At 42.1% G+C, this 15,727-nt stretch overlaps 1 protein-coding gene across 2 annotated transcripts; it reads right to left on the reverse strand.

Moving 5' to 3' along the window:
• Window positions 1–1,646: 1,646 nt before the first annotated feature.
• On the reverse strand, window positions 1,647–15,341 carry gspt1l (G1 to S phase transition 1, like). Of its 2 annotated transcripts, XM_044182666.1 has the most exons (14): window positions 14,885–15,341; window positions 13,766–13,810; window positions 9,034–9,276; window positions 8,255–8,288; window positions 8,065–8,142; window positions 7,620–7,800; window positions 6,389–6,543; window positions 5,731–5,871; window positions 5,517–5,610; window positions 4,759–4,839; window positions 3,989–4,162; window positions 3,172–3,261; window positions 2,822–2,990; window positions 1,647–2,318 (listed from the first exon to the last, which is right to left on the reverse strand). In XM_044182666.1, exons 1-14 carry the CDS (start codon window positions 15,075–15,077, stop codon window positions 2,266–2,268), a joined length of 1,731 nt encoding a protein of 576 aa, XP_044038601.1. In that variant the 5' UTR covers window positions 15,078–15,341; the 3' UTR covers window positions 1,647–2,265. The 2 variants fall into 2 exon arrangements, with proteins under 2 accessions (XP_044038601.1, XP_044038602.1); XM_044182667.1 differs by lacking the exons at window positions 13,766–13,810; window positions 14,885–15,341 and adding an exon at window positions 11,031–11,127.
• Window positions 15,342–15,727: the final 386 nt, after the last annotated feature.

The raw sequence follows: 15,727 nt of genomic DNA on the forward strand, positions 1-15,727 counted from the left end.
ATCCGTCTTCTACATGGGCACCACGGACAGCGCCATGGATTTATCAATACACAGCACAGTTAGGCTACTGATATTTCAGAGCCATGGTCGGGGCCATAGATTCTAACTTGCACAAACCTCAGTGAGATAAAGGATCAGTGAGTCAGGCAGACCAGACTAACATATTCAACTAAGCAAGGTAATGCAGAGATATGCAGCAGAGGTACTGCTGCATATCTCTGCTGCTGTAAAGGGGGTTGGTGGGCAGGGGCTGAGCTGTTGTCTTCTCTCTCTTTCTCTCCTCTTCAACAAACTCCATTTTGAAGTTATACTACTTCTGCATCCATTTAACTACAGAAACCATTAAAATATCAAAATGTTCAGCTCTTCAAGGACATTTCTGCTATGATTCAGCTATTTTCTACCTTTTAAAATATTGGGAGAAATCTTCAAATCCTAATCCTTAATTCACAATTCAAATCTACCTCTGTCTCACACACACACATATATATAGAAACACACAAACTATTCTATCTTTGTGGGAATGTTAATTGACAGACTGCTACTACCTTTACAACCCTGCTGTGCTGCACAGTGGTTAGAGTATAGTACATGTCCACAAACCATGTGAGAACCGCAGGGTCAGTGGGTTGACTGAACTGTTCTGCAGTGCAATATATTTGGGCATCAAGATTTTTCAAACAAATAATTTCCATTTCTGCATTTCCAGCAATACTTTGAAATGTATAGCATCAAGCATTCACATGCATTTTCTAGTTTACAATGAAGTTGGTCTGAGTGCTGTAGGTGAAAGGTGTGCATGCCAATTTCAGACATGTCTGCTTACATCAACAATGATCCGGGAATAAGGGTGGATTTAGGGACTATAAAATATAAATTAGGAAGGGCATCCGATTATGATTACTGTGAATGGGCAAACCAATATCATTACTTACCGTAGCAGTGCAGAGATACCACTTGCTGGTTTATTTGCTCGTCATCAGTGGAATTAATCAGTAAATGAGTGACACTTCTAAAACTTCCGTCAGTAGTCAGTTATTCAGACATCTCCAGTTACCTCAAATGTTGGCCAGCCTAACGTGCAAGTAATAGCACGCGCTTAAAGCATAGCCGTAGTTTGAGTAAAAATAAACTTGTTTGTGCTCTCTGCTGGACCAGCTATTTTAATGCTAACCACTGCTTCTAATTATCCCAAACTTATCTGGCATTTCTGAACTGAAATGTGTTACCTTTCAACCGACATATGTCCTGTGTGATATCTGCGATAAGATGATATCTGCTCATCATATAGACACAGCCAATTTACCGTACCAATCTGGCTTCCTGTGACAAAACGGTTCAGGTTAACTATTTTAAAAATAATTTCATATACTTCTAAATAATAATTTATATACTACTAAAATCATAACAATTTCATTTTTAAAACAGTATTTTAAGAGTAAAATTGTTTACCAACATGTGCCTAGACAATGTTCAAATTGAAAATTGCATTCAAAAGCAGCCATTTGTCAGGACCATCATGTAACCAACTAGTGCTTTGTGAACTCTTTAACACCACAGAAGTTGATCAAGTAATAAAACTTTAACATGAACAGTGAAATATGAAACCAAACAATGGAATGGGCTCTGAAAATGAACACGCTTTGTTTTCCCCAATTTATTATTTTATTGTCATAGTTGTTTGCTTTATTAACATTTGAACACGCTCAAGCACACTGCCAGAACGCCACATGAGAAACCAAAAACTGGGTCAAAGCAAAGGGAGACATGTACACCCGAGATTAACATTTTGGTTTCAACTGGTTAAGTTCTTTCAAACAATTTCTTTTGCAATTTACTTCTGAAAATCATTTTCTATATTCCAAGCAAAACCCTGGTCCACATCTGTTTACAGATATAACTTCTGCCATTTGTCATTGTCATTTATGAAAGCAAGAAAAAAATAAATTTCTGGAAGAAAAAAAATCATGTAATGATGAGTAGACCAGAGTAGGGAGGTGGGGAGCGGTGGAAGGAGGGCTAACCCAGAAATGGCATAGCTGAGCTCTCAATATGAGAAAGCTGACTCGTGTGGACTTCATCTTGGTTTGTCATTTGCTTGAAAACAGGTTCTTTTTCACATGAGTTTTTTCTGAAGCTGATCTTCTGCACGCAGAAAGGGGGCGTGACAGGGAGGTGCCGTCGCCGCTGACAACAGTGCGGGCGGGTTATGACAGGGCTCCTCCCGTTCCTTCTCACCAGGACTCTCAGGCAGCTCCGGCCTCTTCAGTCCCGCTCAGCAACCAGCTTCAGCACCTTACCAATGGCGATGGTCTTACCTGAGACACATGCAAACAAAAACAACCATTGCATTTCTGTCTCATCCTCACTACACACTGACAGCATTTCATTGAATTCTAATCACGTACTGTATCAAGTCGAATCGAATCTTATCAGGTTTACCAAAAATTGGGTAATTTTTATTATATATGTGATTATTGAGCATCAAACATTTCCTTTGTAATGAATTAAGTTGTCAAGTTTTGTCAGTATTATGCTATTTTGTTATTTGTTTGATGAGGTTTATTTTGTCATTTTGAATTTTACTTTAACACAGTGTAGGGTTCAGTTATAGAAATCAGTATAAATCACATTAAAATTGTCTAATGACAGCGAGAGTGTGATTATGGTGCTGATTATTATAGTTAGCAGTAGAGCTTTAACAGTTAGAGAACTGATGGCCAGAAAATTAAATGCGGTTGAACAAAACAAGACATTTGGAGACATCACATGAGGCTCTGGGAAACGGACAGGTATTGTGTAGTGTCTGCAGAAGCTCTACCTTCATCTCGTAAGGTAAACCGTCCCATCTGAGGAAACTCTTTAAACGTCTCGAGGCAAATGGTTCCTGCCGTACGCAGACGGGCGATGCAGACCTGGTCCTGTTTGACGAATCGTGGTCGTGTCTTACTCTTTTCTCCTGTCTTCTTGTCTACCAGACAGATTAAGGCCTGCAGATGGAGCAAAGAGTAACCCAATATCAGCACACACACACACACACACACACACAGGTGGAATATAATCAATCATCCAAAACATCTTCTAACAAACACTATTCCCACTCTTCAATACGTTTGTTTCTTTGTGTGGAGGCCTCACGTTAACATGGTAACACTTAGGTTTAGGTCGTACCGTAATTTGCACTTCTTCAATGCAGGTGTGAATGTGAAGGACTGCGTTGTAACCTGGGCAGATGATGGATTTGTGTTCAATGATGACGATCTGTGAGGGAAAGTTAGCGATTATGAGAATGCACATTCAAAAACACACATTTTGTCCCCTTAATGAGCACTCCCCATGCACCAGCTGCTTTCTCCGCTGAGCAGCGCCGCCGGTGCGGTTTACCAGACAGTGGTAATAGGGCAGGGATGGACCAGCAGACTAGCTGGACTTCCTAGTCCTTCCCACCCATTAACACCGTCACGTGTGATGGCTGGAATACCTGACTGAACTGGATGCACTGTTGCTGGGAAGTGAACTCAGCTGTTTGTGTTGCTGAGCCATCCTGACGCTACGGTGGTTTTAGGTGTAAGACCCGCTACACTTGAAATGTTTATCAAAAATGTATCCATGAAACCCTTATAGTGCACTTCAGTATTTGATCCCAATTTATCACAATATGTGAAGTTATTACATTTTTTATTTTTGAAAAAGTAAATGCAGCATGTAATAACTTTTATGCAAAGAGTTATCACATCATGCACTAACATTTTTATTCCATTATATGCAGGTCATTACAATATGAGTTAAGTTCATTTTCATCAGTCTACTTGTTCCCTCCCTGGAACTGGTTTAAGGCTTCGCCGTGCAGAGGCTGAGGTGTGTGCTCCTGACTGCGGCGGTGCAGCTGCGTACAACAGTTGCTGTTAGGAGAACGGGGAACTCCAGCTCATATCAAACCGTCTACAGGCTCGGGGACGGCAGCATCGGGCTGCTGCCTGACACTGACCTGGGCGTCGAAGGTGCGCCCTGAGTGACACAGGTTCTCAGCATTACACAGGATGAAGCCAGGCAGGATCTCCTCCTCCTCTATGCCCTTCAGCCGCAGCTTGAGGTTTTCACCTGGCCCGGCATCGTCTGTCTCCACATCATCTGACAGGAGACTCAACACCTCCACCACATGCTGCGCGAGGTACAGAACAGGTAGAGAAATATGGAATAAGATGAGGACGGAGGTAGAGGGAATGATAAAGATGTGTGTAGTTGAAGAGTGTTTGACGGTGTTTAATAGAAACAAAACCACTAAAGCTGGAGCGGTGGTTAAATTAAGAGAACAATCGGGCAGACAAATGTATCCGTTACATTTTCCACATATCCGTGACAACAGGTCCCGTGTTTCTCAGACTGAACACCGTTTTCTCAGTTATGACTGAGACTAAGGCAAACTTTATGTGTTGGACTAAAAGGGAAGGTCTTTAGCTGACTATTGTCAGTAATTACATTTACTCACATGACTCCGGGCAATGAATGGTTCAGTACAGCCTAATATATCTATACTTCAGCATTAAGTTTTTCTCAGATTGACTTAATGACACAAATGATGCATGACAAAACTAACAAAACATATTCTGAATAGAAAATGTGTTTAATTACATATTAAACAGCAGTGAGAGGCATGTAGTTAATAGAATATAGTTTCAGTGAAGTTTCTGCTCCCTCATCTCTGTCGGCCTGTCTTGGTTCCAGCTGACGGAAGAAAAGGCTTGTGGGATCTCTTACCCTGTTTGGCATCATGACCAGCTGCTGTGCTTTACTGATGGAGCCTGACTCCAGTTTGCCCAGAACCACAGTGCCCATGTCCTGATGAGACAGATTGACAAAGAGTGGGACAGAGCAGGTGAGAGAAGAACAATGTGTTTGGAGACATCAGGATTCCTGTAGAGATCAGCCACCAGGGATGTTGAGTGTATACAAGTGCAACATGGGAAGAAATGACTACAGCCAATGCTACATAAACCAAGCTGTGCACAGTGCGAGTGCAAAGTAAGTGGGTCAGTTCGGAGAGAGAAGACCAATTTAAAGAGTTTGTACAAGCTTCGCTATGACAGTCACACACACACTAAACACACAGTTCAGTCTACTGCTGTCACCAACAGTGAGCTAGCTCAGGGAGTCCAATCTAACCGACAGGGCAGTCAATGTGCTAGTTTTAGAAGCTAAATCCGTGTACTAATAACAGCAACATGTTTTTCTGCAGATCCCGACAACGACTGACATCTGTGGGTGCACTCAGCCCTCGTCACCGTTAGCCAGGCATTCTAAATCCTTGCTAACCACCAGCGTTTTAGAGGCAACAGTTATCCATGTCTACAGCTCTATGCAGTTTGAATGCAGACTTCTACTTAGACAATACTGCAACTAAAGAAAGTTGAAATGTGTTTGGAAATGCTAGGTGGCAGGTAGCTGAAACTAACAATCTTTTTATGGGCTTCAGTGTAAATGTATGAATCAAGCAGGGGGTAAAAACAGATTCTTACCTTGTATTTGTCTACGATGGGCAATCTGACAGGGCCATCACTTGATCTGTTAAAATTTGGCAAACTGTCCAAGTGTGGAATGAAAGGTAAACCTCTGAAATAGCATCAAAAATTGACAACAGTTAGTAAAGATGGATGAACAAGAAAAATGATTTCCATCTGGACAGTAACCATAGTGACAGCAGCGTCGATGGGAAGAAGCTGGAGGACTTACGTATACCAGGAGCACATTTCAGTGGGCTCCTTCAGGTTGGCTCCTGTCAGCCCGGAGCACGGCATGAAGTGAATGTCTTTCTTCGGGTTGAATCCCACCTTCTTCAAAAATGGCACTAGTTTCTCCTTACACTCTTCATACCTGAGGGTTCAACAACCGAGACGTCAGCATCTTCAAAGAAGAATGAATACCAATATGGCAGCAGACATATAATATGCATATAGAGGACATAAATAACACAGATCCTAGTCAGTGTAGGGCCACTTACAGTGCACTCAAAGTATTCAGACCCCTTCACTTTGTGTTGCAGCCTAAAATAATTTAAATACATTTTCCCCCCTTTAGAATCCTAAATCACACTGACATAAGTATTCAGACCCATTGCTACGACACTTGAAGTTGAGCTCTTAATCATCTTCCCTAATTATTGAAACCGGGTTTCTTGTATACATGATGAAGAAATCGGATTACTACAGAAAGCCGACTGTCGTGGAGGAACACAGAAGTCCAGCATGTTCAAATTTCATTCACATGCAAATTGTTTTGTAATTAAGTTGGAGCATAGTGACATATCTGCTATTATTTGTATTACTTTATTACTCATTGATATTATATAAAGGTGCCACTCCTGTTTGCTCATCATTATCCATATACCCACCTCTCCAGGCTCCAGCTGACTGTAGGATCGTCCATTTTATTCACCAGAACTATCAGGTGCTTGACACCAGCTGTTTTGGCCAACATAGCGTGTTCCCGCGTCTGTCCACCCTTCTCAAAACCAGTTTCAAACTCGCCTTTCCTGGCAGAGATCACCTGAGGGTCAACACATTCAGTCAGTGGTTTTGTCAACAAGTGCTACAAAACACGAGGTTTAAAAAGGTGATTCCTTGCTGCAGCTAACTAACATAAAGGATCGTATCTGAATAAAAGGAAACATTTTCCTTAACCTGTAAAGATGTTCAGGATAAATAAAGAAAGTTGTTTGAAGCCATATGATTTAATAGTAACAGAAATCAACCGAGTGATCAAAAAACAGTTTCAGTCTTTTTGACTGCAGGTACTCTTCCTACGTACTTTATCTAAAAAGGTCCAACTGCGGACCAAGCCAATGGGAAGAGAGACGGGTGCCCATACATGAGGTGCATCATTTCAGCTCGCTGCCCTCTTTTAAATTTGATAAGATTTAAAAACGGCCACGTTTCTCTGCTAAAGACTTTAAAGTAGCGTTTTACATAAAGGGCAGGTGGTGTTAGCCTGCTGGAGAACCGGATTTCTTTAAAACAGTAGATACTGTTACACTCTCATTCTGAGCCAAAATGAGTTAAATTAACTGGAAAAGTAGTAGCCCATTTGCTTTTATACTTGTGGGAGAAAAGGAAGTGATGAATCTCACTTCTGGGGCCCCTACTCTCTCCCCATTGGCTTGCAGACCTGGGGCCCCCTGATGTAAAGTTCCACAGTTGGACCCTCTTGACTTTATCTGCATTTTGATCAACCTACTCCCAGGGAGGAGTGTGCCATGCTGAACGTGGCTGACTGGCCAACACAAGCCTCGAGATGTGCAGCATTTATTCAAACTGGCTGTTGCTAGTATCAATATCTGGACTTATTTTTATGTTGTTGATGTTTGCAGCAATGTGGCTGACCTCCTGACAGGAAAGATTTGTTTCAGTGATAGAAAATAACTAAATCTTCTCTTTTAATGGTTTAATTTGCCTTTGTCTTCATGGTTCTTGAAATGCTGTGTAGATGCAAGCATGATTGCGTTAAGGGACTTTGCGCTGATTTTAATTCCTGGACTTTTTTAGTTTGTAAGACTTTTGAGAACTAGTTAAGTTAAGCTGGAACACCAGGTCAGTTTAACAATACTGGTAATTTTCTGGACTCACCAGAACAGCCAGGTCTGCTTGTGAAGCACCTCCGATCATGTTGGGCACAAAGCTTTTGTGGCCTGGAGCGTCTAGGATGGTAAAGTGCTTTTTGTCGGTCTCAAAGTATGCTCGGCCCACCTCCACCGTCTTGCCTTTGTCCCTCTCCTCTTGGTTGGTGTCTAAAGCCCAAGACAGATACCTGGGAGACAGAAAAGTGATCTATTGTTGATTTGTTCACTAGACCAATACAGCTAGAATATCTACGCTAATGAGCTAAGCTAATATTTGACCAGCTGAACACACAGCCACACTTAGTTCCTGACCACATTAACAAAATCAAAATAAAATCTCACAACTATAGTGTTAGGCCATCACATTTTAATTCAATCAGCATAGAGCATCTTTCCATGTTCTAGCTATAATAAAGAGCTGTTACTTGAGACACAGCAGCGTGCCCACTCACCAGGTTTCTCGGTTCTTTTCCTTGGCTTCTCTCTCGTACTTCTCTAAGGTTCTCTTGTCTACCATGCCTGTTAGATACCTGTTGGAGGGGAAGGGAACAACAGAGAAATGAACAACATGTCAAAGGCCTGATGTGGTGAATGTCATTTTACTCATAAAGAAAGGCGGTGAATCAAAAGACTGCTACTCACATGATTTGCCCGCCAATGGTGGACTTGCCAGCATCTGGAGAAGAAGCACGCAGTGGGTTTGGATTAGGCAAAACAGTGACACTGCTGACGTCACGCTATTCTGTGTGATGAGCAGGGAGTTCCTGAACTTTCTGAGTTGCCAGCCAAAATAAAAAAACAGTCACAACTGCTAATCATAAACACAGAGTAGAGCTAAATGCACCGGCGAAGTGAACATTACTCGAGTTGACGACAACTCGTTACGTTAGTGAAATGGAAGCGTGGTGTTCTGTCGGGAGATGCAGTGACTTAAACTAACGGTGAGTAAGAAAAAGTATAAAATAATATGTCATTTGTTAAGCTATGAGCAGAGGAAAGGTCCGTTAGCCAGTAGGCTATTTTATGCAGTGTAAAATGTCTTGGGCTTAAGCTAATCATGGTGACTAGCAAAAAACAGTTGTTTTGTCTATGAACCTTGACAGTTATAGTTGCACTGTGAGTTGAACAAGAGAGCGGCAGCCCTAAAGCACCCGCTCAAAAGCAGGTAACAGGTAGTGGAATAACTTTCCCCCATAGTATCCCATATGAGAGATTTTATTTTTAGGCCATATAGCCCAGCTCTGTGTTCTTTGCTATGATTTGCAGTGTGAGCAATCAGAGAGGCACAAAATGCTCAAATTGGTGTTTGTGCAATTGCAATGCTATCAAGTAAAATATGACATGTATTTATTTCTTTATTTAAAATCCCTGCTGTAAATAGTATCATCCACTAAACGACCTACAATAGACTAGGCACTGACCTACGTGTCCGATGAACACAACATTGATGTGTTCCTTCTTGGGGGCATCTGGCTGTGTAGGTGGAACCTTGGGCACCGGCACTTCCTCTTCTTCCTCCATCATTTCCGGAGCCGCCTCCTCTGTTGTTGCTGCCACCGCTGGCCCCCGGTCCCCGCCTCCTGGCTCCTCCTCATTTGGCTCGGCCTCTTTCTGGTCCCACGGCTCCTCTGTGCTCATCTCTGTGTCGCCGTTCTCCACTGGAGCTGCACGACCACAAACAGCCCACATCAGTTTTGACAAGCTACTTAAAACGGCTCAACTGGGTGAAATACAGACAGAGCTCATTATTTTCAATGTATCAGTATTTATTCTGAGTATAAAAACAGGTTAATATCAATAATCAGCAGCACCTTGTTTACTGTAAACTGCAGTGATCATTGTCTTGTCGCAAAAGGAAAGACCAGAAGAAAAGGCGCTCTTAATAAAAATCGGGGTATTTTTTCAGTGACAATCAGTAAAAACTGACACCAATAAATCAAGTAACCTAAATAAACTTGAGGAACAAAGAAAAAACGATCCTAATTCAGGTCAGAAAACAAACTGTTCCTGTGCAGTGTACCATGTAACTACTATAAAACACAATGACAATACCTGTGAGGACTTGACTTAATGACATTTTAAGAAATACCCAACACATTCTTATACATTTTTCCCCTGCTACCCTCTCCTGTCATTGAAGCAAGAGTAATTTTCTACCATTGTCAGCTAGCAGCAGCACAATTTGTACCATGTTCAAGCTGGTCTGCCGGTTTGTAGGGGGAAAAGCGTCCTTTATTGTTGCTCAAAATTAAAGCAGAACAGCCAAAGGTGGTGTTTGACTAAATTTCACAGTTTACATTAACATTCATTAGCACCCAAATGTCTCCTGAACAACCCACATTGTATTGTAGTTGCCACCTCTGCCAGTGAGGCCGTCCATATTTCCATTTAAGCAATCTTTATCCTAACAGGAACCAATTTATGAATTGTGTTGGGCTCCATGCTTCTGTTTGACAACAGCTTGATATACAGTAAACCTTCACATAGTCATTACATGGATAGCAGACAGCATGAGCAGCGACAGCCACTGTGGCATGCCGTGATTGTAAAAGAATACCAGAGAAACAACACCAACAGGGAATTTGGTTTGATAAATTCTCTCTATGAAGTGCAGAGCTACAACAGCACAGCAATGAACACTGAGTGAGCGCCAAAGGAGGAGACAAAATAGGAAACGATGACAGTGCTCTGACATAAAGCCTCCTACACAGTTCAGCAGTACTGCAGATAAGTGTGGTTCAGTGTGTTACCAGTTCTGCTTCCTTACAAATCAGGTTAATCCGATTTTAAAAAACTAAGGTGGGGTCTGCGATTCTGGAGAAATCCAATACCATGACACAGAGCGAATAACGACATAGCAATGAATGTACTAACATTAGCTAGGTTGTGGGTTAGCAACATGTCCCTACAGTAGCTGCTGCGAAGCTAACAGCCAGAGAGTTCAAGACGGTTTCCCAGAGCCAGCACAGCAGCTCCAGACAGCGACGCTCACAACTCTCCTGCTGCTACAGCTAACGTCACAACAACAGCACAGCTTGGCTAACTAGAAAGTCAGCTGAATGTCCGTGAGCAAGTCATTTAACGTCACCTGACACACACATCATGGCTGAAACGGCTGGAATAGTGCTGTGTGGCTCGGTCCGAGCCACTTTGTTTCCCACTCACAGAGCCGGGGCTGAGTACAAACACCAGAGTTTTTTCAGCGCACACACTGAACAGACAGCTAGCGGACCGTGAGGAGATATTCGCTGAATTTGGATGTACTGGATTAGAATCGCATACCCCACCTTAAATGGCCGGCAAGCGAGTGTTTGCAATAAAATACACAGAGAGAGACGTTAACTGGTATTTTGTTTAAAGACGCGGACACGGTGGATATTTTACAAGCATGGACCAGGTAAAGCAACAGTGAACACACCTGGTTGGTGTCGATGTCATTCGGGTACCACGTTGGTTTCGATAGATGACGTCATTAACAACAAGCCTCTTCCACATGCGGCTCACCTGCTGTTGTGAAAACTGAATCGCGGGTGAAAAAATTAAGTAGAATTAAAACGGTGAAATAAGAAATAACCTACTAGAAATAGAAATATACGCCCTTCCTGCCACAGTTACTCTGTCTTTCTGTGGGAAACACTGTATATTAGTTAAGCACTAAGCTGCTCCCAATAACCAAGCGTAGGCTGCTATGGTTTAAGTTGTGTCTCTAAGAGAGACAGAGGAATATGTTGCCTGCCAATAAATAAACAGTTATCAATTCATTATACTTTCTCATCTCTTAAATGTTACTACTTAATATAGAATGTTGTCAAGAATTCAAGAATAGTTAAATAGAAGGCTTCAAATAAACCCTGTGGTCGGCTGATACCGCTTCCAATGATTGGGGGGGGGGGGGGGTGTTGATGAAACATCTAAAGATCATGGTCCCTATTTTTGCCCATTGAAAAGTCTAAAAAATGTGGGCCAGGGGCAGAAAGAGTGTGTGTGTCCTTGCTCAGAACACACCCATCTTCGAATTCGGCCTTCATTTTGAATCCGTCCAGAGACAGACATAAACACCTGACAAAGTGCTCAAAACCACCTCTGTGGTAGTTCCTGCTACAGTAGGTGTCTCCAGGACCACATTTGCCATGGTAACACACAGACTCACAAGGTGAAGACAACACCTGCCACGCTATCACGGCTGGTAATAATTGATTATGATTTACAAATGGGCTAGCTCTGGTTTTGGGGCGACAGATACGGCTTCACTTGTGGCTGCTTTCAACGTGTGGCTGAAAAGGCGATAAGTCCGTAACACATGCAGTGCAGCAAAACCAACCAGGTATAAGATCAATAATGATATTCTTGATGAGAATAACTCGAGAAATATCTATATATGAATGTCTATTGAAAATATATTTAAAAGATTACCCAATTTCTAGTATATTATTACACCAATTTAATTCTACTTAATCCTCCACCTTATTGTAATGTTTACTCACAAACTACTTTAATCTGTTCACCTTGCTTTTCCCTTCAGTCGCCCCCCCAGTTGCCCAAAAACCCCAACTCACGTTTTGTACTATTTCAGTGGGAAACACTTCTTGATCTTTTGTAACCAAACCACTTCCACTACTCCTCGCTCCGCTTTTTGGAACCCACTCCTCCACGTGGAGCCAGTAGCAATGTTACTTTCACTTTTAGCCATGCTTGTTGTTGCTGTGCATAACAGTATAACGCCATTACGTCAACAAGCAGGAATGTTGCCATTATCGCGATATGATTTTATTTTATTTTATTTATCATATTAGATTGTGTGCCTATACAAATCAGCTACCCATTACCTGGTAGCCCTGCCCCTTTGGTTCCCACACCTTCTTAAACATCAAATTCAAGGAATTCTCAAAGACTTCCCAGGCCAAATTCCCTCAAATTCAAGGACCCAAAATGGCATAGTTTAAGACAGATCAAGGTTAACTACTGTTACAACACTAAGAATTTTTATAATGAGAACTAGCAGGCTTTACAGAAGCTCACAGACAATTAAAAAGATTGAGAGGCTTCTCAGTTGTGCTGTGTTAGTGATGTTACTTTAAGTTAAAAAAAAATTCAAAAGAAGAAGAAATTCAAACTTTCCAGGACCCGTGGGAATCCTGCCCCCGCGGTTTGATCTCGCACGTACAGACAGACAAAGTTAGCAGACAGTGAGTAATGGACTTCACATGACAATATTCACAACTTGGATTCATTTTTGTGAAAAACCGCTTTGATTATTTTGATTGGAGGACCCTTATGGACTAAATTGAGGAATGGACACATATTCGGACTTCGACCGCTTCAAAAGGTAGAGTCGCCACTTTTTTCATCTCTTGTTTACCATGTTGAATGACTGAATTGTGGAGAATCTAACGATGTGTAGCATGTGCATATTGACAAAAGTTTAAACATTTATATTTGTATGCATGATCAAGCAGCTTAGAACTAGCTCAAGCGGGCGACCCAGTGGGCTTTAAGAGGTTTTATACGTCTAAAGAACTTCTATAAAAACCAGCCCCGGCATCTAATTGAGACCTGCGTTTATTTGTCAAAACGTTTAGCCACACCGGCCAATAACAATGATCGGCGTCTAATTGGGACTCAGCTTTTAATTGAAGTTTTACGGTAATCACATTTGACCAGTTCGCAACTCAACAGATTTTGAATGGTGGGCTCCCTGCAAGCCTCTCTAAAATGTTGCTGTACATTTTGTGGCGTTATCTTCTGCTGAAACAAGGCCATGTCTGTTTAAAGTGATAATGAAACAGAGTTCCAGTGAATGTGACAGAGCAAGATCCAGACAGCCTGGGACAAAACAAAAAGACAAACTGATGCTAATCTACAAAGAAACTCAGTATTCAGTTAGTCTGTGATCAAACACTGAACTCAAAAGGGCATCCTGTGGCAGATATAGAAAGTCAATAGTGCTAAAAGACTACAGAAAGGGGAAATTGAGCTTTCAGACAAACTGAACTTCTGTAACTGGGTCTCAGTAACTCAGTCACTATAGGCTTTGTTAATGCTATCAGTTCACTGTGGGCCTGCACATGTCAGGACAATGAGGCAAGCAGTAACAGCATTAATGTGACACATAGCACAGAGGGAATCCCGCTTAAACAGAGGCTCCATACATACCAGCACTTTCTGACACCTCCATGGTGGATATCTTTACATCAGCACCTGAAAAAGAAACAACGTTTAAGTTAATTTGAATTGAGCCCGACCTGTTTCACTGGCTACGGGCCAAACTGAGTTAGGGGTGTGGGAATTTCTAAACTGAGTGTGGGTAAAATGGAAAACAAGTGTATTTCCATTATGTTCCATTTACTGATTTCACTATGCCTTCAAGGCCACCTTAAGTGAAGGCCAGAGAGAGACATGAGAATCTGTTACATAGGGAGGGCATATGCACCTTCCTACGTTGGAGCACAAACTTCCATTTGGTAATACTGTCCATGGTTAGTGTCTATGTGGACAATAGTGGAAGTGACATGCTGAATATGAGCAACACAGTGTCTGTCAAACTATTTATTGGAGTTCTGTGGACATAGGACATGCTAATGTAAAATGAAAATGTTTTCCTGAGGACTGCTGTGTTATTACAGCATTCAGCATCGTCCAGGTCTCTAGTCTGCCTTCACGCGGTTTCCAATGACACATTTTGCTCTACTCTTGACCAACAGTGCGTCAGAACATCCACGTCACATTAAACACTCACGTTCCCACAAATTTCTTTCCAATGACGAGCTTAGCCTTCATCATCAGGTGAAGTTGAGCTTTTACACAATGACAACAGGCATGTTTGCCAATCAGCACCTCTTGCTTGGTTCCATTTACTGTTTAGAATAAGCAGTTACTTGGCTAAAACGCAATAACTAAACACTTCACAATTTTGAAACCACACCAGCTAACCAAAATGCTAGCTAGCTACCGCCGGTTAGTTGCAACAAGCTAATGCCGGCTGGGTTGGAGACTTTAAAGACAGTTATGACAGTGTTCAACAAGCTATAACACCAATCTATAGCCGAATGCCTAAGTAACAACAACATGATAGACATGTCGTAATTAAAGTTATACCGCGCCACGCATACCATCTAAAGTTCCTACACCACACAGCAGAAGCAGCTAGCTAGTTTGTCGCGCTTCAAGGAACGCGTGTCTGTACAGTAGCTAGTGAGCTAGCAACTACCCAGCCCAGGCTCATGTTAGCAACTAGCTAGCTAACGTAGCTCCCCGACGGGACTGTGAACTTACCAGCAGAATCGAAATTTTCCGGGTGTGCTTTCATGGCAAAAGCCGGAACAAATTCGGCGGCGTTTACATTGGGCACAAACGGTTTAGCATTCACATTTAGGGTTGTGAATGCTGGTTCAAGTTGTCCGTCGACTGTGGCCTCCACATCGTCCTCTTGTTCCCAGGAATCAGGGGCAGTGTCTCTCGGGTCCATCGTGGGTCTTGGATTTTCACTACTGTGAGATTTGAGCTACGCAGTTCTTGGTTTACGTAAGAGTCCGCCCAAAACCCGATGTTAAGGTCACCCCTTGGAGTAATTGAGAGCGTCCCAACTCGAAGTGTAATGGTTTGTCTCCGATTCAGGTGAAATAAAGCAGCCGGTTTCTCTCGGTGAGCCGCCAGAGAGGATATTCTACTCAGCACTCCTAGAGACAGTCCGCGTGAGCTAATGCGTCCCGTCAGTCGACGTGCTACCCGCGGTGACCTCTGGGATATGAAGTAGACAAAAGCGGAAAATTTTGACTCTTGAGGGCAAGACAACTACATTTCCCTAAGACTAGAACAGACAGTTTACGTCAGTAGTTGTTCTGACCTTTTCAGGAACCGCAGATTCGATTCGGGTTTTGTTGTAGCAAATAGAGAATGACTTTTATATGATTGGTAATACAACTTAATTCACTCACTAATATTATGAGTGCTGATTTTTTGTTTGGAAAGCTCATTATACTTAGGTACGACATTTGAAGTTTCAAATTGAATATCCTAAATATTCTGGGATTTGCAAAATTCCTCATGGGCATTTGTTGAGAAAGTTTTTTTCAATAACTAACAACAATACTAACGTTATTAAAACATTTGCCCTGT

The sequence above is a fragment of the Siniperca chuatsi genome, linkage group LG21 (assembly GCF_020085105.1).
Source record: "Siniperca chuatsi isolate FFG_IHB_CAS linkage group LG21, ASM2008510v1, whole genome shotgun sequence".
Classification (NCBI taxonomy): Eukaryota; Metazoa; Chordata; class Actinopteri; order Centrarchiformes; family Sinipercidae; genus Siniperca; species Siniperca chuatsi.